The 26452-nt window shown below is 55.7% G+C and overlaps 1 protein-coding gene across 1 annotated transcript in view; it reads right to left on the bottom strand.

Moving 5' to 3' along the window:
- Positions 1–26452, bottom strand: part of ZDHHC14 (zinc finger DHHC-type palmitoyltransferase 14) — a 284932-nt gene that overhangs the window by 61439 nt on the left and 197041 nt on the right. Inside the window, exon 5 of the mRNA XM_058289671.1 lies at positions 13212–13370. Coding sequence (XP_058145654.1) covers positions 13212–13370 — 159 coding nt within the window. The remainder of the gene's footprint in view (positions 1–13211; positions 13371–26452) is intronic.

Genomic DNA, 26452 nt, shown 5'->3' with positions numbered 1-26452 from the left:
TCTTCCGTGCCCAATAGCCTTTGAGTATTAGGACTTCAGCCACATTGGATTAAGGCTCGCCCTTGTTCCGTTTGGCCACATCTTAACCATTAATAACATCTTCAAAAGATTCTGTTTACAGCAGGCTCACACTCGCAGGAACGGATTCAGGTTCAGAAGTTGTTTTTCAGACCACCATCGCTCGGGTAGATGTCACCTTTCTCATGTGCTAAAATCTTACCTGTCCACCCGCTGGTTACTTTCAGGCCAGCTGAGTTTTCCTTGCTCTAGCAACTTTCCTGCAGGGATTTTGGAGGCTGCCTTCCAGTGCTCACTGCCAGGGCCTTGCAGTCTGATAGTGGGCAGTCCCTATTTTCTCTGAACCTCAGTTTTCTCATCCATCAAATGGACGTGATACTTTCTGCTTTGACTACTGCTCAGGTCCATTGTGAGAAGCAAATGTGTTACTAGAACTACTTCCAGAAGTGAGAAGCTACCCATCAATGTACGAGGGGATCCTAACCCGAAAGAATTGTTTTAGTATGAATTGCTACTATTTATTCATTTTGCCTCTTTAATTAAAAAAGATCATTACATTTGCACAGGTACACCGCTAGATCTTTAAATGGACAACTCTGCTTCCTTTTCCCCCCAAACATAATTTTTCCATTTCGATTAGTCCTTTATTTAAAATACTTTTCAACCTTTTCTTTTTTTAATAAAACTCACCCTGTACCAACAAACCCAATTATATTCACGGCTCTTTTGTTAAAATGTGCAAACTTAGATTAAGCTTTCAAAACCCAAGCACACAGGTTATTATTCACTATGAAGTTTGCAGCCTCTGCAGCTCAGTTCTGCCCAGCTCCTACAACAGGTGGGTGGGATTTTGTGAAACACGCCTTGCCTAACACCCAGCAGAGAGCAGCTGGATCAGCTGATAGCAGCCTCAGCTATCTTGGAGAAAGGAATTTCAGGGCTGGCAAGGTATTTTCATTCTTCGCTTTCCTAACTCCCAAGTTGGAAACCAATTTCAATCTCAGGCAACTCAAAAGCTTATCGCGCGCAGGCAAGGCCCTGCATAGGTAAGAAAGATGGGTCGGCTGCAGACTGCTTCTGGAAAGCAACGGATCTTCAGTCTTCAAATCTCCCTTCCTAGGTGTGCTGAATTATTTTCAGCAACTGTCTGCCGAGCATCTTCCCAGCCCCACTGACGTCTGGCCAGGCCGTGTGCACTGTTTAGCCAGTGGACCGCTACAGGTGTCCACCAGCAGGGGACTTAAGGGACAGTGCGTCGTCCAGCCCCCAACTGAGACCCACCACGAGGAGACCATGCCTCGGCTGGCTGCTCCCCCTCCAGCCTGGTCCCAGGATAAAACGTGGAAAGAGCGGGACCCGAACCCAAGCCCGGCCATGTCCCCAGAACTGCCCTTGGCATACGAGCGGGAAAAAGAAATGTCTGTTAAAAGCCACGGAGGTTGTTTGGAGATGTTTGTTACACAGCATGATTGGACAACTGCTAACACACACACATCATCCATTCGCTTTATCCTCAGGTATCACATCTCTTCTTAAGGCAAAGTTTGTTTTTTTTAAGATTTATTGATTTATTTTCCTTTACTTATCCCTGCTCCCCCAGATGGTTCTCTTGTCTGTCTGCTCACTGTTTGCTCATTTTCTCCAGGAGGCACCGGGAACTGAACCCAGGACCTTCTACATGAGAGGCAAGTGCCCGACGGCCTGAGTCACATCCGCTCCCTGCGGGTTGCGGCGTCTGCTGGCTTGCGGTGTCTGCTAATTGCGGCAGGGGCAGCATCTGCTTATTGTCCAAGCTTCACACACACTCACAGAGTCGGGCCCGATTTCCTTAATCGGGGAGCTGAGGGCCCCTTGAAGGCCTTTTTAGCCTCTCTCTCGTTTCTCCCCTTTACGGGAACGGGTCTAAAATGCCCACTCTGATTGGACTGGCTCCCGTGGACCTTGTCAGCTCTTCACCGTATCGGCTGACTTCCCGTGACTAAGCCCAAGACGCCGCAGGCTGGCGTGGGGCCTTGTGTCCTCGCCCTCTCCCTGCACGTCATAGAGGGGAACAAACGCTTCTGGATTAACTGCTTGCTCTTCGGCACGCTTGCCTTGTGCCTGCCAGCCCTGCGCCCTGGCGCTGCCATGCGGCGGTGGCCTGTGTCCCCTGGAAAGCCGTGCAACGTCCAGCGGGACCCCGGGAGGGATGACGGCCCTGAGGTGGGGGGAAGGAGAGACGGACGCTGATCCCGGGGGGTCCTCACCCCTCACCTGGGAAAACAATGCTGTCGAAGAGCGTTGGGGTGAAAATAGAAGGGTAACGGGATTTTTTTTTTTAAGATTTACTTATTTATTTATTTATTTATTTCTCTCCCCTTCCCCCCCCCCCCCCCGGTTGTCTGTTCTCTGTGTCTATTTGCTGCATCTTCTTTGTCCACTTCTGTTGTTGTCAGCGGCATGGGAATCTGTGTTTCTTTTTGTTGCGTCACCTTGTTGTGTCAGCTCTCTGTGTGTGCAGCGCCATTCCTGGGCAGGCTGCACTTTCTTTCGTGCTGGGTGGCTCTCCTTATGGGGCGCACTCCTTGCGTGTGGGGCTCCCCTACACGGGGACACCCCTGCGTGGCAGGGCACTCCTTGCGCGCATCAGCACTGCACATGGGCCAGCTCCACACAGGTCAAGGAGGCCCGGGGTTTGAACTGCAGACCTCCGATGTGGTAGATGGACGCCCTAACCACTGGGCCAAGTCCGCTTCCCAGGGTAATGGGATTTAGACCGCGCAGCTCCCAGGAGGCCCGGCAGCTGGTGGCTCTTGATTGGCATGAGGTTGTCAAGCATCTGCTTCGTGACATGGTGGCCTGCCGGACACCTCACTGCTGGCCGCTGAGGAGGAAGCCGCTCCCAACACATCCAGGTGCTCTGACCTCAGTGTGCAACCCAGAGAGGGCAGAGAAAGTCTGCTCCTGGGGCCTTCCAACCTGACCGTGCCTGAGGATCTCGGGGAAGCTGGCTAAGAGGCAGGCTCCCCGGCCACCGGCATGCTATTTTAAGAGACTTAAATCTATTTGCGTGTACTCACACCTATGAAAAACATGCTAGGAGGTACATTATTTTGGAAGATGAAAGGCTTTCTGGAATTTATTTTTTATTATTGTCTCCAAAATTCCTCTCAACACTCCCCGACCTTGAATTCTTGGAGGAAACTCAAGAGGCCTTAATAAGGGAAGCAGTTTGAGAAAGGGGTTGTCAGTGAAGGGACCGCAACCTATCTGGAGGGAACAAAAGGGCGGTCCCAGCTAGTGGCATGAGGACACCACGGAGGGTGGAGGGGGCAGCCAGAGAAGAGCTGGGGGTAGCGGGTCCCAGAGGAGGCACCAGCCCTGAAGAGACGGGAAGCGGGGACTGGCCAGAGAGACAGAAAAACGGTGTCATCACAGGGATGGTTTAATCTGATGTCAGAGGACGTAGAAGGCCTCCTGGAAGGAATGACACATTTTACGCTCACGTGCGTCAGAAAGTTCCTTGGAATTCTGTCACCTGTCATTTGAGCTAATAACACCTAATCACTGTCAATGAGGGACTTAATTAAAACTCCTGTCTCTTTTTCTTTTTTTTAAAGATTTATTTATTTTTCATTTCTATCTCTCCCCTTCCCTGCTCCCCCCCCCCCCCCAGTTGTCTTTGTTCTCTGTGTCCATTCGTTGTATGTTCTTCTGTGTCTGCTTGTATTCTTGTCAGTGGCACCGGGAATCTGTCTCTCTTTGTGTCATCTTCCTGCATCAGCTCTCCATGTGTGTGGCACCATTCCTGGGCAGGCTGCACTTTCTTTCATGCTGGACGGCTCTCCTTACGGGGCGCACTCCTTGCACATGGGGCTCCCCTACATGGGGGACACCCCTGCATGGCAGGGCACTCCTTGCATGCATCAACACTGAGCATGGGCCAGCTCCACACGGGTCAAGAAGGCCCAGGGTTTGAACCTCCCATGTGGTAGACGGACGCCCTAACCACTGGGCCAAGTCCGCTTCCCTCTTGCCTCTTTCTGAAAAGGCTCTGAACTGTTCAGAAGGAAACCTGGAGTCAAGGCCGTGAGGTCCGGAACACACCGCCAGAGGCGAGCGACGCTGGCTCGGAGGTTCTTAAACCGATGAGTAGACCCTGTACGTGCAAATGGCAGCGCCCGAGCAGCTGTGGATGAGGCGCCACGGCAGGTCCGGGCTCTGCACAGTCTCACGGAGGGTGCCACGGTCCGGCCCCGGGAAGCCACCCCGGAGCTCTGCCGTTTCTCAGGTCTCACTAGGCCCTCGGCGCTTTGCTGTAGATGTTCCGTCCCCCATGTTTCTTTAAGAGGCACTGGGAATTGAACCGGGACCTCTGATGTTGGAGAGAGGCACCTAATCACTTGAGCCACCTCCATTCCCTGCATCTCCATTCCCTGTGTCTCTCATTATGCTTTCCTTTTTTGTGTGTTTCTTGTTGCATCATCTTGCCAGCTTGCTGTCTTCCCCAGGAGGCACCGGGAACTGAACCAGGGACCTCCTGTGTGGTAGGCAGGAGTCCAATCACTTGAGCCACCTCTGCTTCCCTGTGTAACACATTTTTAGGTTTAGTTATGGGCCCTGTTGCTTCAAACAAAATGAAAGGACACACTCCAGACTGTAAGGAAAGCTGGTGGGCTGTGACGGCGTGGCCGGAAGCTGCAGTGGCAGGCGGACACGGTCCGTGAGCCACTGCCCAAAGCTCCGAGGGCCCCACAGGCTAGTAAGAAAAGTGTAGATCCCCGTCTCAGGAGAAGGGCCTCCTGGGTCCTTTAAGATCCCTCGCTCTCCTGGGAAGCCTCCCCCAGCCGCCATCCCCGCCGTCGCGTGCAAGGTCCTCTATGAGCTCTTCTGTGCCCCGTCTTTGCCTCCAGCCTCGGCGTGGCCCAAGCGTGCTGGGGGCTCCAGGTTCCGGGTGCGCTCGTCTCACCGCACTCAGCCGCACCGTTTGCTGGCTTTCCCCGCCAGAGCGAGGGGTTCCCTTCCCAAGGTTTGGGCGTTTCCACGATCGGGAGATCTGGACCGTGAAAAGTCCCTCAGCCACATTTTTAAATATAAATCTATGCACACGTGCACCTCCGGGCCCTTGCACCACCTTCTTTCCACCCCGTATCTGTGCCGAGTAACGCTCTTTGGGCTTCGTAATTACTAATACACCTGGCAGTGCATCTTTCCCCACGTTGTTCCTTCTCTCCAAAACGTTACTGCTTATTACCACTTGCTTGTTCTTCTAACTGAACCTGACAAACACTTTCTCCTTTGACCCCGATTCATTGACAGGTCTACTAATGCTAAAAATAACTGCATTCCTGGAGCAGGCCCTTTTAGATCACAGTGAGAAATTCTTTTACGGGACGGATAGACGACATTGGGTGTATCTTTACGTTGGCATTTTACAATATCTATAAATGAGAATATTTTTGCATGTTATTTTTGTCAGGTTTTGTTGTTAGGGTTATGTTACCTGGGTGAAACTGAAAAGTTTTCCAACTTTCTCTAAGCTCTGGGAGCACAGGAAGTGAAACTGTCTGGAATCCAGCACCTTCCTTTTTGGTTAATAGTCTGCTTAAATTTTCCACTCATTCTTTGGCCATAAAATCATGTTTTGTTGAGATTTTCCTATTAATTGGTATAGAATTATGCAACATACAAAGTCCTAGGGTTATTTCCCCAAAATGAAAATATCCCACCTATGTTTCTCGATCATTGGAGTCTACTTCCACTCTCTTGTTGCTTTCTTTCTTTCATCTCACCGCAGCTTTATCTTTTTGCTATTTTCCTAAATGTTAGATCTGGTATCGTGCTTGTTCTTTTTTACCCCAGGTCATTAATTCTTTCTTCCTGTTTTCCTTACATTTATTTTGCTCTCCTTTTACTATCTTCTCGAGATGGATGCCTTGTTTGTTTATCTGCTTTGAAGTTCAGTTTTGTTTTCTGTACTAGACTTTAAAAGATATTTTTTTATTTCATTGGCCACCCATCATGCAAGTCAACTTGAGGTTTGGGAAGAGTTTCCAAACTAGATGGGGTGTAGAGCTCTCCCCGCTCCCCGCTGCAGCTGAATGGGGGGCCGCTCCCCGTCCCCCACCCTCTGCCTGCTCGTGTTTGCAGGACACAGGCCTGTATGCTCCCGGCAGTCCTCTCGATCTGGAGCTTGTTGTCCTTGGAGGCAGCTGTGCACCAGCGGCAGCTGCAGAATTGGAGCTCAGGGCTGAAGCAAAACTCTCTCAAGGCAGCTGCACTTTCTGTGACCTAATTCCCGTGTGCATCGCCCCAGTCCCCAAGCCTGGTTCTCCAGCCTTCCATCAATTCTCTGAGCTACCCGAGAGCCCTCCAATTAATTCCCTGTCTGCTGAGCTTAACGGGTTTGCTTAGAATTCTGACCGGCACACCGTTTTCTTTGGCATTGTGTCAGGTCATGCTCTAAATAGTTCATATCTGCAGTTTTAAAGTTGTCACCCGGGAAGTATGACAAAAAGCTTTTTTTTTTCAAAAAATCACAACTGATTATGTCTGTTTATGCCTTTGTGATTGATTACTAGTTTTGTTGTCAGGTTATCAGCTGACATGGTCTGTGCAAAGTCTGCTTTGGGGAAATAAGGACCTTTCTCGTGGCCCGTATGCTCAATTTTGTAAATGTCCCATGAGCAGCTGCAAAAGGTAAGTATACACTATAGGGGAAAAATTCAATACATATTTATTCATTTTATATATTGATACCCCCGTTTCCTTCTATTTTGCTTACTTGAGCTGTCAAAAACAGAAGGGTGCTACCGCTTCTCGCTAGCGTGGTGCTTATGCCAAATGCCCCTGCATTTTCTAACCATTTTCACTTCGACGTTGCTGGGGACTGAATCAGGCCCCCCCAAAGGGCAGGTTCAAGTCCTAAGCCCTGTTCTGTGGGGGGAGCCGTCTGCGAAGAGCACTTTGAAGATGTTGTCAGGGCAGGCGTGCGGTCATTTGTGAAGGGACCTCTGAAGGTCCCGCTCAGACGAGGCCAGATGGAGTCAGGGCGAGCCTCGAGCCATGTGCCCCCAGTCTTAGGGGGCACAGGAAGCTGGGCACGGGGAGCCGTCCCCGCCACTGGCACTCAGGCAAGCAGGACAGCAGGCCCAGATGCTCGCTCACAGGGACCCGAGGCTTGGCGGCCAGAGGCCCCCTGGAGAATGCACACCTGTCAGGACCTCGACCTTGACATTGACCTTGGACATCTAGCGCCTGAGGCCGCGAGATAATAAACTCCTGTTGCTTAGGCCAGCCAGTCGGTGACGTTTGTCACAGGAGACTGACACACACGTTTTCATGCACTGCTATTCTGTGCTTAAATGTTGACAACAGATGCTCATTGTCCCCTTTGTCACATAAAACTGTGAACCAGGATGAGTGCCGTGCTTCTGCCCTTGAGTTCTCCTTGGCCTGCGCTCGATGCCCCTGAGATGCCTTCTCTTTTGTGCATTGAGCTTGGAGCACAAGCCTGAGGCCCCGGGCTCACTGAACGCTGGGCGGAGCAAGGACACTGGAGGCCAGCGAGGGAGTCCCACTTGCTCGGGTTCCTGGGAGGATAACGTTCGAGCCCCCTCGCCCAGGGGAGATCCACGGCCCTTCCGCCATTCCCAAAAGGTGGGAAAGAAACTGCCCCGCAGCGGAGGGCAGCCCTCGTGGCAAATCTCAGAACTGGCTCTTCACATCGTGCACGGCCCAGGAGCAACGAGTGGGTGTCGGCGAGCAGCCGCTGCCCAAGGAGCGGCGTCCACACGGACAGGACGCTGCAGGTGGGCTCGGAGACCCACGCCACCAGGGAAGGTATGGGACCACTGCTAATGGGAGGGAGACCCTGCGACGGATGGGAGAGTGGGTCACAAAATGTGGCGAAGGACGAGGAGAGAGGCGCAGCAGGGAGGCTGCCGGGAACGCGAAGGAAGAGGGAAGGTTTCTAAAAAGAGGGCACCGAGGTACCTGGACACGGAATCCCTGCGGAGGGCGGCGGCCGTTCTCTGTGGCACCCACATCGGAAATGAAGAGGGGACAGAGGAAAATGGGGTGGGAATGGGGAGCTGGAACTCCAGCCCTGCCAGGCCAGAGAGGGAGCGGTGGTCAGGCGACAGGGACCGGGTGGCCGCGTGCGCTTTACAGGTCACCTCCCTGTCCTCGTGTGAGAAGTCCAGTTCCACTCTGACGTGTGACCCTTTAAGCCTGACCACGGGACACTGCAGAGGCGCTACCCGGCAGCCCTGGCCCAGGGGCAGCTGCCCCCCATGCCCTGCAGCCAGGGACTCGGGCCCCCGGCCAGCACACGCTCACACGGATCCGCAGTGGTCACCTGGCCCTCCCTCGAGGCCTCTGATTCGAGGCCTCTGATCCGGGGCAGGTGGGAGCCTGGAAGTCACCCTCCCCGCTCTGGCTCAGTACCCAGCACTTTTCCACTGGGGGCCCCCACATGCCAATGAGCCACTGGGTCCATAAACTGCGGGAGCACCTGCTGCGGGCTCCGGGGGGAGTGGGACGGCCCTCCCTCTGTGCTCGCCCCTCTGACCCTTGCCCGGGGGCCGCGTTCCACGGGAAATCATGGAACAGGGAAGGCCAGTGCTTCTCTTTGGGTTAGCCTCTCGCTTATTCCACTGCAGTAAGTGATGAAAGTCATGGCTGTTATTTTCACTTTGGCTTGATTGTCTTAACTGGCCACTTTGGCAGCTCAGCCCAGCTCTTGACAACTGCACGTGTGGCGCTGTAGGGGCAGTGAGGCTCGCGCCTGACCCAGCCTGGAGGCAGGTGGCTGCAGCCTCCAGAGCCCACCCTCAGCCTCTACGTGGCGCTGCCTCCGGGCTGGCCACCATTGGATGGACTCTTGCGGAGCAGGTGCTCATCTCGGTGTGGAGCAAACGTACTTACTGGTTTGCCCACCGTGTGTGCTACATTACTTACAAGTGGGTTCCTTTTTATTATGGGTTTAGGTTCTAGGGTGGTGCTGCAGGGACAGTTACCAGACATTGTAGGTCCTCCCACGGCCCACCGGGTGGACTGTGGGAGAGTGTGGGCTGTGGTGTGGACCATTGACCATGAGGTGCAGCGGTGCTCAGAGATGTATTCACCAAGTGCAATGAATGTCTCATGACGATGGAGGAGGCTGTTGTTATGGGGTGAGGGGGGAGTATATGGGAACCTCATATTTTTTTAGTGTAATATTAAAAAAATAAATAAAGAAAAAAAATAATACTGAATCCCAGTGAGCGCTGCTGGCTATCCTGGCACTGGGTCAGGTGTCCTGAAGAAGGCTCTCCCACTGAAGAAGGCTTTCCCGCCCCAGCCAGGGGAAACGGGCAGGCACGTCCCTGGGTCTTTAGAACACGGGGCCCTCAAGCTCCCCTTTCGCTTTTCCTCTCCTTTCGTTACTACCACGTTAGTGACCTGAACGGTCCTAGGACCTGAGAGAGAGAAGGTGGCATCGTGGCCCCAGATGCTTGTGGTTTAAAAATATTTGTCACTTCAAACACTGCCTGGATGAAAAGGCCACCTAGAACACTCCGTCCCAAATGTGCGGGAGCGGTTTGATGACGAGAGGGAGCAGTAGAGAGACAGACAGGCAGACAGAAGCAGACAAAGGGAGCGAGAAATAGAGTGGCAGGGCGTCCGTCCTCCTGGAAGACAAGGTGACACCCGCTACTTTATGAAGCTGAAGCTTGTGCGATGCTTGATTTGGGGCGGACAGCTGTAGCCTCTCCTGTTACTGATGACATTAAACTTGGTGGGAAGCACACACTGCCCGCTCAGCGTGCGCCGAGCCGTGTGGCCGCTTGGCGGTCACCACCTCACGTAACCCTTCAGGGTGGGTGCCAGGAGCACCCCATTATCAGATGTGGAAGCAGCTGGGTGGGGGTCAGCTAACTGGCCAGACTCCCAACACGATTCCACAGCAGGACTCCGCCCCCGCTGAGTGTCCCTACAGCCAGGTGCTGGCCACAAGTCTCCTCCAACCCTCCCGTATGTACAGCAGAGTCTGCAACCCCAAGAAAAGTTTTTGCAAAATGAAAAACACAGAGCCCCTAGGACTTTGCTCTCATTTCAAACGTGCTTTAATAAAAATACTTTCCTGAACTTCCTGGAAAACTGCATCTTGCCCTCTCCTCTCCAGACGCCAAGTCACACGCAGCTCTTATGCCACGGAAGCACCAGCCCAAACCCGTTCCTCACGAGGACCGGCAGCCCCCCACGCTGACCTTCCTGTGTGCCATTACACAGTCCCCTCGCTGCAAAGGCAGAATTCTTTCAAAAACTTTGTATCTACAAATAAAATAGCCAGACTCTGCAATTACACCTCTCAGCTGGAGACATCTGCTCTCCTCTCTGTTTTCCCAAATCTGCTGGCCTGCTGACCGGTCATGCCAGAGCCCCAAATGGAGTGCGATCCACTGGACAGCCAGAGGGGTAGGGGTGTGAATGGCTGGGCCGCCCCTGGAGGGGCGCGTGCGTCGCGCTATTTGAAAGCACCCACGTGCCACCCGCCTCCCCTGTGCTCCCCAGGGCCAGGCCCGAGCAGGCTGGGCAAGCCCCCAACCCGGGCCCTGAACGATGCTCCGGGGCAAGTCCTGGAGCGAGCCGTGGTCTCCAGTGTCCTCAACCCACCGCCTTCCCCACCCCCTCTGCTGTTCTGGGTCTCCCCCCTCAGGGCCACCATGCCTGCCCGGGGAATGCCGGATTGCCACTGGGACTCAGAATTACCAAGTCCCAAAGGCACTTGGACATCAGGGCCGGAGCTCTTATGTCACGGCAGGTGGATTCCCTAGAGAAGGACGCGCAGTCTTAGGTCGCTCTGTTACGGGAGAAGTACACTGGCCGCTGAGGAAGGCAGGTGTGATTTTGGTAAGGGGATTTACTATCTAATTCATCAGAGTTCTTCAAGAACTCTAGGCAATGGATGGAAAGACGAAAATAACCCTATATACTTCCAAAAAGTGTTCGACAGTAATTCAAAGGGCTTTTTAAAAAAAGCAGGAGAATTGCATCCATCAACCATGTGGAATCTAAGCCCCCTCTCAATATAGAGGTGGAGTGGACATCACCAACCCAGGATCCACAGGATGGAGGAATAAAACATGGACTAGAGTGGACTTACTGATATTCTACTATAAAACTTTCATTACTAGCTATAAAATTAGTAATAGAAGAAATTGTATTATTGCCATGGAGAAAGTGGCCACAGTAGTTGCTGAGGGCAGGGAGAGGGAAGAAGAGATGTGATGTGGGGGCATTTTGGGGATTTTGAGTTGCCTTAATGATATTGCAGGGTCAGATGCTGGACATTATATTTCCTGCCATAACCCACTGAATGTGCTGGGGAAGAGTGTGATCTACAGGGTAAACTGTTATCCACGTGGTGCAGCAGTGCCCCAACATGTGTTCACCGAGCGCGATGAGTGTGCCATGATGATGGGGGAGGTTGTTGGTGTGGGAGGAGTGGGGTGGGGGATGGGGGGCATACAGGAACCTCTTATATTTTTTAATGTAACCTTTTCTGTGATATATGTATTTCCAAAAAAATACAATTTACAAAATTGATGGGGGTGGGGGGTAAGAAGCGGGTTACATGGGAACCTCATGTTTTTTTAATGTAACGTTCTATGTGATCTATTACCTTTAAAAACATGTATTAATTAAAAAAAGAACTCTGGGCAATGGAGGGAAAACTGAAAATAATTCTATACACTTCTAAAAAGTGTTCAACAGTAATTCAAAGGCCTTTTTGAAAAAACAGTCACTATACGACGGAAGGAAAGTTGTATCCTATCTGGACTAAGATAGGAAAGAGAGGCTCGAGCTCGATGAGCTCATCTCCGGATGAACAAGGGGAAAGAGATGGGAGCTGGAAATGGGTAGAAACGGACATTTGATGAGTGATAATGAAGGAAACGCGCACTAAACTCTTCCGGCTCGCAGACAACACTAACTCCTTACCCGCCAGACTGCCGATGGGCAAAACTCACGCAAGTGACAGGAGGGTTTACGGGAAAAAGTGTAGGTTGAGTGTAAACTAGAACGTAATCCATCATCCATGCGGGGCAGCAGCGCTCCAGAATGCATTCACCAAATGCAGTGAATGTGCCACGATGATGCAAGAGGTTGTTGCTGGGGGAGGAATGGGGTGAGGGCGGTGGGAGTATATGGGAACCTCTTATATTTTTTGAATGTAACATTAAAAAATAATAATACATATATAAAATAAAAAATAAAATAAAAGAGTACACACTATTGCCTTACAGCACAGGCCCAACATCAAAACGACAACCCCAAATGCCCGGGGACTCCACGGGTGCTCCCCGACGGTGCCTGGTCCTCCGGGCGTCCTGGGGACGGGCAGGGGCGGCCGCTCGGCCATCGTCTCAGGATGGCACTCGGGAAGCCAACAGAGGCCGCCCCATGTCCTCAGGCAGAGGCTGGCTGGACCCCAGGTGTGGCTCTGGCCCCCGCCCCTGCAGAGGGCTACCGCCCACCAGGGCACCCTGAGGGCCTCCTGCCGCCCCCTTGCCGGCCACCTCCCGGGCGCTGGAGGACGCTGTGCGGGGTGGGCAGCTTCGCTCGGGCTGCAGCCACAGCACGTGCGCCCCAGGGACCTCCAAGGGGCTGCGGACACCTCTGCGCTGGAAATCCCGGTCGGGGTGGCCTCGGCCTCAGAACGGGGTCCCACTCCTGCGCCCTCGTGCGCTCCGCCTGTCCTTGCAGGCCGTGCTGGAGGAAGCGACGAGGGCCTGGGGCACTCTGGCCCTCAGCCCCGCTCCTCCAACTCGGGTTGCCAGCCCCTCCAGCCCCCCGCGCCGAGCAGCCCTGCGACAGGGACTGCAGGAAGGGAAGGCACGAGGCGCGTGGCGGCGGCGGGCCCCGGGGGCAAGACGGTTTTATTTCAGGGGCCTGGCGACCCGTCAGCGCAGGGGAGCGGGGACCCTCGCTGCGCCGGGGCCCGGGATGCAGGGTGGAAAGCAGAAGCAAGGGGACCTGCTCGCTGGAGACTCAGGGCACAGGGTCACCGCCCAGAGCTTTCACCACCGAGTCGCCCAATGTCGAGGGACTGAAGGGAACCACATCCCGATTCTCTGCAGCGCGGTCTCCGCTCCGAGGCCACCGGCGCCCGTCAGGGACACGCGGCCACGCGAGCCTTGGGGACAGAGGTGGCAGGTCCTACTCACCTACGCAGTTATCACAAAGGCTGCAGTGAGAGGCACGCGGGGGCCGGAAAATCTTGCAGGTGAAACAGTATTTAAGTTTCACGGTCTGGCCATTGATGATGACTTCTTTGGTCCTGGGGGGTGGGCGGTACCCCCCGGAACCAGTGCCATTGGCGATATCTGTAGAGAAGAGAAGAGGACACCGGCCTTAGCCTCGGTGGGTCCCCGGTGGCCTGAGGCCACCTCGGGGAAGCGACGTGGCCTTGGGGACATCTGCGCCGTTCCCGGGGTTCCCAACACCAGGCAGATGGACGGGTGGGGGCGCGCGTGACTGGCTGTCCCGTGGGGGGCCGTGGCTGGGAAGCGGCTGCCAGCCTGGACGCTCACCTTCCTTTGGGGACAGGTGACCAGGGGCCCAAGTGCCAGCCGAGGGAGCACGCGGCTCGGGGCCGTGACCGGGAGGGACTCCGCAGTGCCACCCCGGACCTGTCCGCGTGCCCCTCTGTCCCTGGGGTCACGGGCTCCCACGGCCGTATGCCGCTCAAGTTTTGGGTTGTACTTGTCTGGCTGCTGGTGTGCCCTCATTAAATCAGGGGTGACACTGACGCCGGGGCCTGTTGGTCCTTGAGGGCAGACGCCAAAGCCAGCCTGGACAGTCACCCCGCTTTGCTGGCTGGCCTCCTCACAGATGCCAGGTACGGCTGGGGAATTAAAATAGACTTGAAGGGAAGCGGACTTGGCCCAGTGGTTAGGGCGTCCGCCTGCCACATGGGAGGTCCAGGGTTCAAACCCCGGGCCTCCTTGACCTGCGTGGCGCTGACCCACGCGCAGTGCTGATGCGCACAAGTAGTGCCGTGCCACGCAGGGGTGTCCCTCGCGTAGGGGAGCCCCACGCGCAAGGAATGCACCCCGTATGGAGAGCTGCCCAGCGTGAAAAAAGTACAGCCTGCCCAGGAGTGTGCCGCACACACAGAGAGCTGACACAGCAAGAGGACACAACAAAGAGAGACACCGATTCCTGGTGCCGCCGAGATTACAAGCGGACAGAGAAGAACACACAGGGAATGGACACAGAGAGCAGGTGGGTGGGGGGGGAGAAGAGGAAAGGAAAAAAATAGACTTGAAAATAATTAACTGTATATTTTAAAGAATCTTTTCTACATGTTTCCTATTGTTCGATGATTTCTTGGTTTGGCCGGCATATTTTAAACCGCTTTTTAACAAATTCTAAAAATGCGAAAGAGAATGCAAATATATACAGAGTTTTCCTCCTACCCATGGCCTGGGTCTCATCCTGACTTCACATTCAAATCACCTGGAGGGCTTTTTAATTTTTATTTTTAGTGAAGTATGTCATCCATACATGAACACACATCGCCAATAAATGTATAGTAAAGATTGCACACTTACAAAATAAACCTGCATAACGTCACCCAGGGGTCTCATAACCACCCCTCCGCCAACTCTTGGCATTGCTGTGAAACATTTGTCACAAAGTATGCAAGAGCATCGTCAAAACACCCTCCTGCGTGGACCGCGCCCCAGGCCAACTACATCGCCACCTCCCAGGGGATTCTTTTTCTGTTTTGTTGAGTTTTCAGGGGGTCGAACCCGGGACCTCGTACACGGGAAGCAGGTGCGCAGCTCTGGAGCCCCCTGCCCGCCCCGGGGACGCTGCTGTGCTGCAGGGGTGGGGACCCTGACCTCCAGGGGACAGGACGCCAGCCTGCTCTCTGGCCCAGACTCGCGTCCTCCTGCCAGCCCTTTCCGCCGGCCAGAAAGGGTGGGAGGCAGAGCTCCGCCCACTCGGGACCCGAGGCCGCAGGTGGGAAGAGCAAGGCGGGCCCGGGGCGTCGCGGGGGCCATGGTCGGTAAACACAGCAGCAGACCCTGCACCCGGGGGAGGGCCCCCGGGGCCCCTCAAAGTACACCTGACAAACCGAAGGCAGCGCCTCCTTTTGACCGCAGACACCACTGGCTAGTGACAGTGGTCACGTATGTCTGGTGAATTTCCAACATGGCAGGGGCGAATCCCATCATCCCCAGGGGTCTCCCCACCGCAAGGCGCGTCCCTCGGGGGAGCGGCGCTCGGCTTGGCCCCAGATCCGGCTTTACCGGTGTGGGACCTGGGTGGCCCCAGGATTTCTGAAAGCTCCCACGGATTCGAACCCACAGCCGCGTGGGACCCAGGGGCCTTGACGCCCTCAGCCGGGGCCGCGGCACCAGCCTCACCCGGGCGCTCGTGAGAGGGCCCGGTCCAGGGTGACGAGCCAGGCTCTGCGTCTCCCACGGCGCCTCTGCGACTCATGTGCCTGAAAGCTTGGAAGCGACTGCTCTGGGCAACCAACCACGCTCCCAGCCCATGTGCCGCTCACTCCTCTTGTCTCACGTTGCCTTTGTCACGCGCCCCGGAGCCCCCACCCATCCGACAAAGAGCTAAACTCGGAGAACACAGCTCCATCCAGACCAGGGAGCCCGTCACACACCACACCTCGCCACCCCAGCGTGCTCCCGCGGAGAACACGGCGGTGCCTGGCGCGCTGCGCCGTCTGCCCCCATCAGGGCTGCTGACCCTCATAGAAGATCCAGAGTTCACACGGGCCTGACTCCAGGGCCGGCCAGGCGTGCCTCTGCCCACCCCTGCCTCTTTAAGGGGCAGCCTAGACCTGCCACCCAACCTTTAGCCTGCGGCCGTGACACCGTTAGAATACCAGTCTCCATGGTCAGGCAAAAAGCCTGAGCTGCTGCCAGGCATTTATGCAGAGAAAATTAAAACTGCACAAGGAATCTGCAAGAGGAGAGGGGCGGGGCCCGTAGAACCCCTGAGCGAGGGTGAGCGGGCGGCATCGGGGGCTGGGAAATCCCTAGAATGGGGAGACCCTCCTTCCCGCCTTGGCCGAGGACCGAGCCTTCCACTTCAAGTAAGGAACAGCCACGGGGCCAAGCCAGGGCCGCCGGGGGACGCGCTGTTGCCTGGCACCCATGGTGCGTGCGCTCCCACGTGGCGCTGGATTCAGCTGGCATCCGCAGAGGGACCGAGCTCCCAAAGCTTGTCCTGGGAAGGCTTGACTGACTCCACGATACGGAGAGAACAAAGGGGACCCAGGGCCCTAGGCCTCTGTGGCATGAGGGTAAAAATAGCTACCTGGCTTTGAACACGTCAAAGAGAAGGTCAGACCCCTACGGCTGCCAACTGGGTGCCACTTAGGCCTGAATTAATAACATTTTGTGCCTGGCGAGCCTAATATATGTCAGCTGTGAAATTTACTGTGTCTACTTAGCTCTTGCAAACATGGGTAGAAAAATGAGAAGGTCAGATACAGATTTAAAGACAAACAATCCAATTGATAAAAGTTGGGTTAATCCGAGAAGTTTTAAAATTAAGATGGCAAATCTTAAAAAGGCAGGAATGACAACCTTAACAGTTAGAGCGACTACTAAAAAAGCCTAGTTCTGAGACACAGACTTGAAAAGGCGAGGATTTCCCAGCACCCCAATGTCCAGTCCTATTGATCCTGCAGTTCCAAAGCACATTTTTGCAAGAGTAAACCTTTGATCCAAAGTGAGCTGAAGGCTAGAATCCAGCAGAGGTGGTAAACTGAAGCTCAGAATTTAAAAAAAACAACAACCAAAAATGACTCAATATTTGGAGACTTCTTTATTGAAAAGAAATCAAGGAATCAGAGGACCTGGATCCGAGGCTCAGCTACGCCATTAGGCGACCGGAGGACCACAGGACCAAAACCCAAATAAACGGAACCAACGTAAGTACTTACACTACCGGCCAAGTACCAGATGTTTGCCTGCAGCTTAGCATGGCCCCGCTCCGGCGTGGGGCAGGCTGGGGCAGGCTTGCGCCAGAGCCACGTGGGGGGCACGTGAGCCCCCTGGCCACAGCCTTGCTGCCCCACTCCCGTCTATCCTGCTGCCGGCCTTGGAACCAGCTTCCTAAACCAAGTCTCAGGAAGACACCTGCGGCTTGCGTGAGGCGCTAGGGGCTCCGTGAAGCTGCTCCTTCTCTCCTCGAGCCGGGGTTCAAGCCCGGACAGGCAATGCTGCCCCCTGCCCCCAGGCATGCTCGCAGCCCGGGACCCCCTTTCCTACCATCCGCGTGGCCAGGGCTAACCTTGAAGACCCAGTGCAGGGGTCTCCTCTGGACACACTTGCCCAGCGCTCGTCCGTAGTTCCCGCACTTAACAGGCCAGTAGGTCTTTCCTGCTGGGTGCCAGCGCCTGAGCGGGGGCTGGAGGGCGTCGCCCCGGCCTCGTGTTGGTGGCGGGCTGCGGGGAAGTATGGTGCTTGCAGCTATCACCGCAATGTGAGCGCCTCTGCAGACCCTCCCGGGGGCTGGGACCTCGACGACGCACGTTCCCACGGCCGGCACACGCCCAGCACACAGTAGGTGCGCGAGTGAGGCCTGCCGAGTGGCGTGGCCGGTTGTCCTGGCAGAGAGGGAGGAGCATGCTGGGCGCTGCGTCCCCGCCACCTCCTCCCAAGGAGGACGTTTCTGGAACGTCGCCCACTGGCTGCCCCTGCCCTTAAGCTTGCCCACTCACTGCCGCTGGGCCAGAAGCTCTTCACGCACAGCGGTCAGCACCACCGAGGCGGGCTGGGGAAACTGAGGCAGCTGCTCCTTCTCCCGGTCCTACCTGCCTCTAGGACCAGGCGTGACGAAAGGGGCTTTGAAACTGCGGGCTTCAGAGAGCCACCCCGGGATGAGGGCTGCTCTTCAGGTCTCGTGCTGACTTCAGGGGCTGATCCTGAGCTCTTTCACCCAGTGTAGACGCCCACATGCACGGCCTTGAGCTCTTTCACCCAGTGTAGACGCTCACATGCACGGCCTTGAGCTCCTTCACCCAGTGTAGACGCTCACACGCATGGCCTGCTGCAGGGTAGAGGGTGGAGCTGGAGGTGGTAGTCCTTCTCCAGGCCTCGGCTATTCCGGTTTCTGTTGTTTTTGCCATTGGTAGCAATAATTGTGTTTTTAAGCTGCTTTTAAATTTTTTTTATCCATCCCCCTCTGCGGCTCTTTGCATGCTGTCGGCTCTCCGTGTCCATTCGCTGTGTGCTCTTCTGAGTCTGCATTTATTTTTATTTACTGCCCCCGCGGCTTGCTTGCTCTCTGTGTCTGTTCGCTGCGTGCTCTTCTGCATTTTTTTTCCTTGTCTCCCTTTTTGTTGTGTCCCCTGGCTGAGTCGGCTCTCCGCGGCACTGGTGGGCCGGCGGCGCTCCGCGGAGTGTGGGCGAGCCCGCCTTCACCAGGAGGCCCCGGGACACAAACCCAGGGCCTCCCATATGGGGGACGGGAGCCCACCTGATGGAGCCACAGCCGCCTCCCCTCGAGCTGCTTTTGTGGTTTAATACAGCTGTTGAAAAAGAGTCACCTCAGTGTGCTACAGCTTTTGGGGGAAAAACCACTGGCAATTCTGCAGGTTTAGATGAGTCACTGCTTCTCCAAGGACATGTTTCATACGCAAGCATTTTGAAAGAGAATAAAAACGCCTGAAAGGGTCTTTTCCTTTAGAGTATTTTTCCCCCAAATTGTGGGGTGCTGTTGGCATGCAGCAGGGACGGGAGCAGCCCCTCCACCTTGTGCTAGCCTTGAAATCAGCCGATGGGGCCGGGATGGTGGGGAGAGGCCGTGGGTGTGAACTTGAGCCCCGGGCTGTCGGTGATCAAGATGCTTCCTGCAAGGGGCAGTCCTCCCGCCAGGGACCTTACATGGCTGTTAATACACCGCCGTAACTTCAAACCACGTCCCGAAAGTTACGTCGTCTTCTTTTCCTGAAGGAACAAGGGTGTAGAGCGATCTACCTCCCACCTTATTTGCTCCTGCCCCACCGTCAGCGACAGAAGAGTTAAAATATGTTTTACCCATGAGATAATGGGGCTTCGCTGTTTTCCAGATGCAAAGGGAAAACATCCCAGCTCACGACAGGCAGACAAGGAGTCCTTCCTTCAGCGGGACCCGAATCCTGGCCTCCCCGGGCACGTGCGCCTCACAGACCACCACCGGCTGACGGCAGAGCTGCCTGGGGTGGGAGGAAGCTCGGGAAGGGGGGTTTAGTCTGGCTGAAGACACAGGAGCTCTGCCTCGGGACTTAACATTTTACGCATGTCCGCGTGAGCACGCCGCTGCGTCTGCACGTCCTCGTGGGCACACCGCTGCATCTTCATGTCCTCGTGGGCACACCACAGTGTCTTCACGTCCTCGTGGGCACGCCGCTGCGTCTTCACGTCCTTGTGGGCACACCGCTGCGTCTTCACATCCTCGTGGGCACGCCGCTGCATCTTCATGTCCTCCTGGGCACATGGCTGCGTCATCACGTCCTCGTGGGCACACGGCTGTATCATCACGTCCTCGTGGGCATGCTGCTGCGTCTTCACGTCCTCGTGGGCATGCCGCTGCGTCTGCACGTCCTCATGGGCACACCACTGCATCTTCACATCCTCATGGGCACGCCGCTGCATCTTCACATCCTCGTGGGCACATGGCTGCGTCATCATGTCCTCGTGGGCACGCCGCTGCGTCTTCATGTCCTCATGGGCACGCCACTGCATCTTCACGTCCGTGTGAGCACACCACTACATCTTCACGTCCATGTGAGCACACCACTACATCTTCATGTCCGTGTGAGCACACCACTACATCTTTATGCCCTCGTGAGCACACCGCTGAGTCTTCATGTCCTCGTGGGCACGCCGCTGCATCTGTTAGAGGACAGCTGTCACATCCTCATGCACACGTTGCTGCATTTGCACGTCCTCATGAGCACACGGCTGTGTCTTCACGTCCTCGTGAGCACTCTGCTGTGTTGTCACACCCTCATGAGCACACTGCTGTGTCTTCATGCCCTCGTGGGCATGCCACTGCGTCTGTTAGAGGACAGCTGTCATGTCCTCGTGTGCATGCCGCTGCGTTTGCACATCCTTGTGAGCACGCCGCTGCATCTCCACATCCTCGTGGGCACGTCCTCGTGAGCACACGGCTGCATCTCCACGTCCTCGTGAGCACATGGCTACATCTTCATGTCCTCGTGGGCATACTGCTGTGTTTGCACATCCTTGTGAGCACGCTGCTGCATCTCCACGTCCTCGTGGGCACGTCCTCGTGGGCACACAGTTGCATCTCCACGTCCTCGTGGGCACGTCCTCGTGGGCACACGGTTGCATCTCCACGTCCTCGTGAGCACATGGCTGCATCTCCACGTCCTCGTGAGCACACAGCTGCGTCTCCACGTCCTCGTGGGCATGTCCTCGTGAGCACGCCGCTGCATCTCCACGTCCTCATGAGCACACGGCTGCGTCTCCACATCCTCATGAGTACACGGCTGCGTCTCCACGTCCTTGTGGACACACGGCTGCATCTCCACGTTCTCGTGAGCATGCCGCTGCATCTCCACATCCTCGTGGGCACATCCTTGTGAGCACACGGCTGTGTCTCCACGTCCTTGTGAGCACACGGCTGCATCTCCACGTCCTCGTGGGCACGCCGCTGTGTTTGCACGTCCTCGTGGGCACGCCGCTGCATCTCCACCTTCTCGTGGGCACGTCCTCGTGAGCACACGGCTGCATCTCCACGTCCTCGTGAATACGCCGCTGCGTCTCCACGTTCTCGTGGGCATGTCCTCGTGAGCAAGCCACTGCATCTCCACGTCCTCGTGAGCACACGGCTGCATCTCCACGTCCTCGTGAGCACAAGGCTGCATCTTCATGTCCTCGTGGGCACACCGCTGCGCCTGCTGGAGGATGGCTGATTGACGCGACCAGCACACGGCGGCTGGATCTAACCACCTTACCTTTCCGGGAGTCTCGCTCCTGAACGTCCTGCCGCGTTTAGGGCAGCTGCGACCTGCTCTGTCAGGGAAGATGGGTCATTTTAAAACAGACGCTCTGTAAGCCGCTGAGCATGGGACAATGTTCCCGGTTAGATGTTAGACAGGTCGACTCCCGTCGTCTTAACCGTTAGAAAGAAAAAGCGGAGGGAGCGAAGTCTGGTCCGTCTCCAGCCTGTGGTTAGGTTTTCACTCAAGAGAATGAAACGTGTTTTCTTCGGAACGTGTGGGGCGCAGAGCACTGGACTTCGGCCCACGTATGAAATTGCGTGGGAGCCTGCGCCTGCCCCCCGTTAGAGCCCACCTGCTCCCGCCCATCTGCAGGGGGGAGGCTGAGGCCCGGGGGAGGCGGCGGGTGGGCAGATCCGAGTCTCCTCCGCCAGGGCCCTCGGAGGAGGCGCGGCGAGTGTCCGCTGCGCCGAGAGCAGGACGGCGAGGCGGCAGCCCGGGAGGCCAGCGCAGAGCAGGGGCCACGCCTGCCGCACGGCCAAGTCCCTCTCCAGGGCATTCGTGTGCTCGGCACGCGCAGGCACGGGGCTGCACGGTGGGCAGACGAGGTGGAGGTGGTGGAGACAGCAGTGATTCAACAACCGCAGGGTCGGCGGTGACGCCCGGTGGGCAGAGAAGGGCCACGGGAATCCTGAGCTGGAGAGCAGGTGCCTCTCCCGCAGACAGCCCTTGAGCCAGGAGGCGACAGACGAGAGGGCAGAGCACTGTGAGTGTGCGAGGGTGTGCGTGTGGTGTGAGTGCGAGGGTGTGAGAGTGGGTTGTGCAAGGGTGCGAGTATGTGTGTGATATGTGTGCAGGAGAGGTGTGTGCGAGTGTACATGAGTGTGTGAGGGTGTGTGTGAGGGTGCGAGAGTGGGTTTGGGAGGGTGCGAGTGTGTGTGAATGTGGGTGCAAGGGTGCAAGTGGGTGTGTGCATGAGTGTGCATGTGTGCAAGGGTGTGAGGTGTGGGGTGCGAGGCTGCAAGAGTGTGTGGGTATGTGAGTGTGCGAATGTGGGTGTGCGAGGGTGCAAGAGAGTGTGGGTGTGTGAGGGTGTGAGTGGGTGTGACTGTGGGTTTGTGAGGGTGTGGGTATGCAGGCACTGTGCGAGCAGGTTGGTGTGAGTGCATGTGCGTCTGTGAGTGCGTGTGCATGAATTCATTGTACCTGTGGGTGCACATGGGCATGTATGTTTAGTGTGTGGGTGTGTAAACGTGTCAATGTGTGTGCACGAGTGTATGCATGTGCACATAAGCGTGTGTGTATCTGGGCATGTGTGCATGTAAGCATGCACAGGCGTCAGGGCACTGAGTGTGCACTATGAGTGTGTGAATGGGTTGTAGGAGCATGTGGGGGTGTGAAAGTGTGAGAATGTGCACATGCATGAATGCATGTGACAGTGTGAGCGTGTGTACTGATACGCGTGGGTGCATGTGTGCACGTGTGTAAGCATGAGTGTGTGAGTTGTGTGCTCATGCGTGAACACGCGTGTGTGCATTTCTGTAGGTGTGCGGACACGTGGCTACACGTGTGCGTACAAGTGACTGCATGTGTGAGTGTGCACACGTGTGTGCACGCCTGGCTGGGGGGGCTGGGAGCACGTCAGCTCCTGCAGAGGCGGCGGCTTGTGCGCAGCTCCCGACAGGACGGCCCGGGCCGGAGGAGGCCGCGTGACAGGCGCAGTGGGCGGGAGGCGGGGAGGGGCGGCAGGGACCCCAGCGCGAAGGAACCCAGAGGGCAGCGGCATGAGCAGGAGGGCCCGGCCGGCGCCCACCCCCTTCTGTGGGGCAGGGGGCGGGGCGCGAGCAGACGCGGGCCAGCGGGAGGGAGGACACGCCGGAGGGGGCCTTCCCTGGAGACAGGGAGCAGAACATTCCAGAAGGTCTAGAACAGCGAAGCCAGTTACTAACAGTGGCGACAGGGGGAGCCGGGGGAGGAGGGTTGGGGGGGCTCCGTGAAGGGGCAGCCCGCGCACCTGGGCTGGGAGTGAGGCGGCGTCCCCTGGCAGGTGCGCACCCAGAGCGGGTCTCGGAGGAAGGGTGTCTGAGGCATCGGATCGGGCGCCCCCTCGGGGAAGACGAGAGGGCCAAGGACGAGCCCCCGGAGGCCTGCGCTGGCCAGCGAGGCGGAGGGCCCAGCGCCGCCGAGGAACTCCTCCTGGGAAACGCGGGGGAAACTGAGTCCTGAGCTGACGCCAGCGGATTTCCTTGAGGATGGGCACAGCAGATGCTGGGAGCCGAGCAGCTGAGCAAAGCCACAGTTGTCCAAATAATGCAGGGCAGCGCTCGCGTCCCTGCCACCAGCCTCAGGACGAACAGCTTTGTGGGAAGCTCCTCCACCGACGGGTGCGTGCTGGGAAACAGGTGCTTAGGACGGAGCTCTGCCGGCCGGGAGGGGAGAGGCTGGGGGTCCAGCAGGAAGGAGCGGCCCCGCGGGCCAGGCAGAGAACCAGCCCGGCAGGGCCAGGGGCTGACGGAGGGGAGTCGGCCCACGTGCAGAGGCTCGGGCCCACCTTCGCCAGGTGGGAGGGCCCAGGTGCTTGGGGCCACCATGGGAAGGTGGGAGAGTTCAGGTGCTCGGGGCCACCTGCACAAAGGTGGAAGGGCCAAGATGCTCGGGGCCACCTGTGCAAAGGTGGAAGGGCTCAGATGCTCAGGGCCACCTGCGTGAAGGTGGGAGGGCCCAGGTGCTCAGGGCCACCTGTGCGAAGGTGGAAGGGCTCAGATGCTCGCGGCCGCTTGCATGAAGGCAGAAGGGCCCAGGAGCTCAGGGTCACCTGTGCGAAGGTGGAAGGGCCCAGGTGCTCAGGACTATCCGTGTGAAGGTGGAAGGGTCCAGAAGCACAGAGCCACGTATGCAAAGGAGGAAGGGCCCGCTGGCCGCCGCTGCGAAAGCCCAGCAGGCTCGCCCCGCGCCCCCGGGGTGGAATAGTTTAAGGCTGCGTGGGCTTGGGGAGGGGTCCCTCACGCAGGGCCTGTGAGAGGCAGGGGTGGGAGGTGGGGGAGCCCACTACAACCTGCTGGAGGTGGGCGGCGGGAAGGGGCCTGGGGCAAACCCACGCCAGGCTGCTGGGCCAGTCTGCCCGGGCTGGCGGCACAGGTACAGGGCAGGCATCGCTGGGGCGCAGACCCCGTCAGGCGGCCCTCCCTCAGCGCTCAGCCAGGTGGGGAGGGCCTGTCTTGAGACCCCCCGTGGGAGTGCAGCACGGGAAGGTGCGCCGAGGTCCCCTTCCTCCTTTTAGGTGCACGGAAGGATTAAAAGACACGGATTCCCGACCCTATCCCTGCAGCCTCCTCTCCGTGCTGGGGCCTGAGCACCTGCGTGTTTACAAAAGCTCCCCACGGAAACCCACCGCAGGGAGGCCTGGGGTCGATGACAAACACGACCCACGTCACAGCTACACCCTAAGGCTGAGTTTAGTAGCCTGAGCTGGAAAACCTTACCTAGGAGGTCTGCCAGGGATGGGGAAGCTGGGAGAAAGCTGCGTGCCCCTCAGAGAGATGCCGCCGCTGCTCAAAGAGCTGGCGTTCATACCACACGTTCCTTACGGAAAGCGTGCCGAGTACGGCAGCCCGGCCGGAGTTTTAACTCTTCGTTTTTGTTATTGATAGCTGTGTAATTTGTCATTCCAAGAAAACTTTACCTAGAACTGCAATAAACAGTACAGGGAAGAGGAAAGCAGCTCTGGTTAAAAGGGTAGAACTCTGTCTGACCCCTGCCCTGGCTCCACAGGGCGCACTTTGAAAAATACCGTGACCTGTAACAGGGAGGGCCCAGAGTCGATGCCACGGTCAGCTACGAAAGGCCCTGGTAAGTGTGCAGGTGTGTGTGTGCAGGTGTGTGAGTAGGTGTGTGAGCAGGTGTGTGAGCAGGTGTGTGTGTTCTCAGAGTTAAGGTGAGAGCTGTGAGCATGAACTTGAAGTCTGATTGTGGAGTGGTAAACGTCAGTGCTCATTCTATTGCAAAGCAATCCCACGAGTACGAACCCTCATACTCCAATAGGCCCAGAAGCGTGTGACGTGCCAGATAACAGGAAGAAAGAAGACGCGGCACCGCAAAACGGGATTGTTCAGTAAGTCTCAGCTTCCCCACACTCGAGCTGTGATAGCCCTGGGTCCTGCAGGCCAGGGACATTGGGATTCAAGGAAAGACAGGGCTGGGGATGCGGTGATAAGCTCAGCTCTCAGGGGCACTTCCCCGGGGTCCGCTGCGCTCCTGCAATATAACTGCAGCAGTACTTAATGCAATTCAAGACAGGAGAAAAAGAAATGCTTTGTGCCCGACCTCTCAGTTGAACTGAGTTAATCCAATACACGCTTAGAGCAAAATGCTCAGCAAGCTTAGAGCTTATTTCTTTGCCATACTATTTTCTCCACATGGATGCCAAAGCCTTTCTTTTAAAGGTAAAAGAAGGAAAGGTGGTTTTGTCCTTGCAAACTGTGAATTAACCTCAAATTCCATCACAGTTCTCTGAGCAGCATAAAATCTTGGTGCTGCGTAAGTGCACGTCAATGGTACCGAAAGCCACAGCAAGAAATATTTGAGTACAGTTCTATTCCAAGAGGCACAGTTTCTGCGTTGTCGGGAATGACTAAATCTTGTACAGCAACGGAGACAGCACAGATTGGTTAAAATGAATGAGCCATCAATATGATGACTAGTTGTAAATCAAAATATACATATACGCAAACCTTAAAAGCATTTTAATATATGATGCTCGCAATAACCAGTTGGAAACTATAATGGAGGTAATATTCCATTTACGACAGAAAATAATAACCACAAAACTCTAGGAATAAATCTGAAGAAAAACTATTAAAAAATCCAAGGTCCCCTACGAAGAAAACTGTAACACAATATGGTGATTTTAATGAGGACTTCAAAAACACGGAGAACCGCTTTACGTCCTGGAATGGAAGGCTCAGTATAAAGATGTCGATTCCTCCCAAATTACTTGAGCATTCTATTACAATGCTAATCAAAATCCCACTAGGATTCTGGGAAAATATGACAAACTTGACAAAATGTTTCTGAAATTCATCTGGAAGAATAAAAAAGGGAGAACATTTGTAAAAATAAAATAATGAAGGGAAATAACTGGCTCAGGAATAAATGAAACAATGAGATACAGTAGAAAATCCCCAAATAGACTCAAATTCTGTAAGATGTAATAATAGATAAATTACAGCCTCTCAAATCACTGGTTTGAGATAAACAGCTCATCATTTAAGGTAGGGGAGGGACTTGGAGTTAAGGGCTGTACCTCAAACGATGTTCCAAGACATATATGTGAAAAATAAATACATATGAGAAATAGAAAAAAAGATGCATGACTACTTATCAGATTTTGGGGCTGTGGGGTCCTTTCTAAAGACATATGAAAAGCCAGCATTCATAAAGAAGAGATGGACAGCTCATGGTACAAAATTAAAAAGAACC

Source organism: Dasypus novemcinctus, chromosome 28 (genome assembly GCF_030445035.2).
Source record: "Dasypus novemcinctus isolate mDasNov1 chromosome 28, mDasNov1.1.hap2, whole genome shotgun sequence".
Lineage (NCBI taxonomy): Eukaryota > Metazoa > Chordata > Mammalia > Cingulata > Dasypodidae > Dasypus > Dasypus novemcinctus.
The sequence above is the reverse complement of the archived record's forward strand: the minus strand, read 5'-3'. Positions and strand labels throughout refer to the sequence as shown.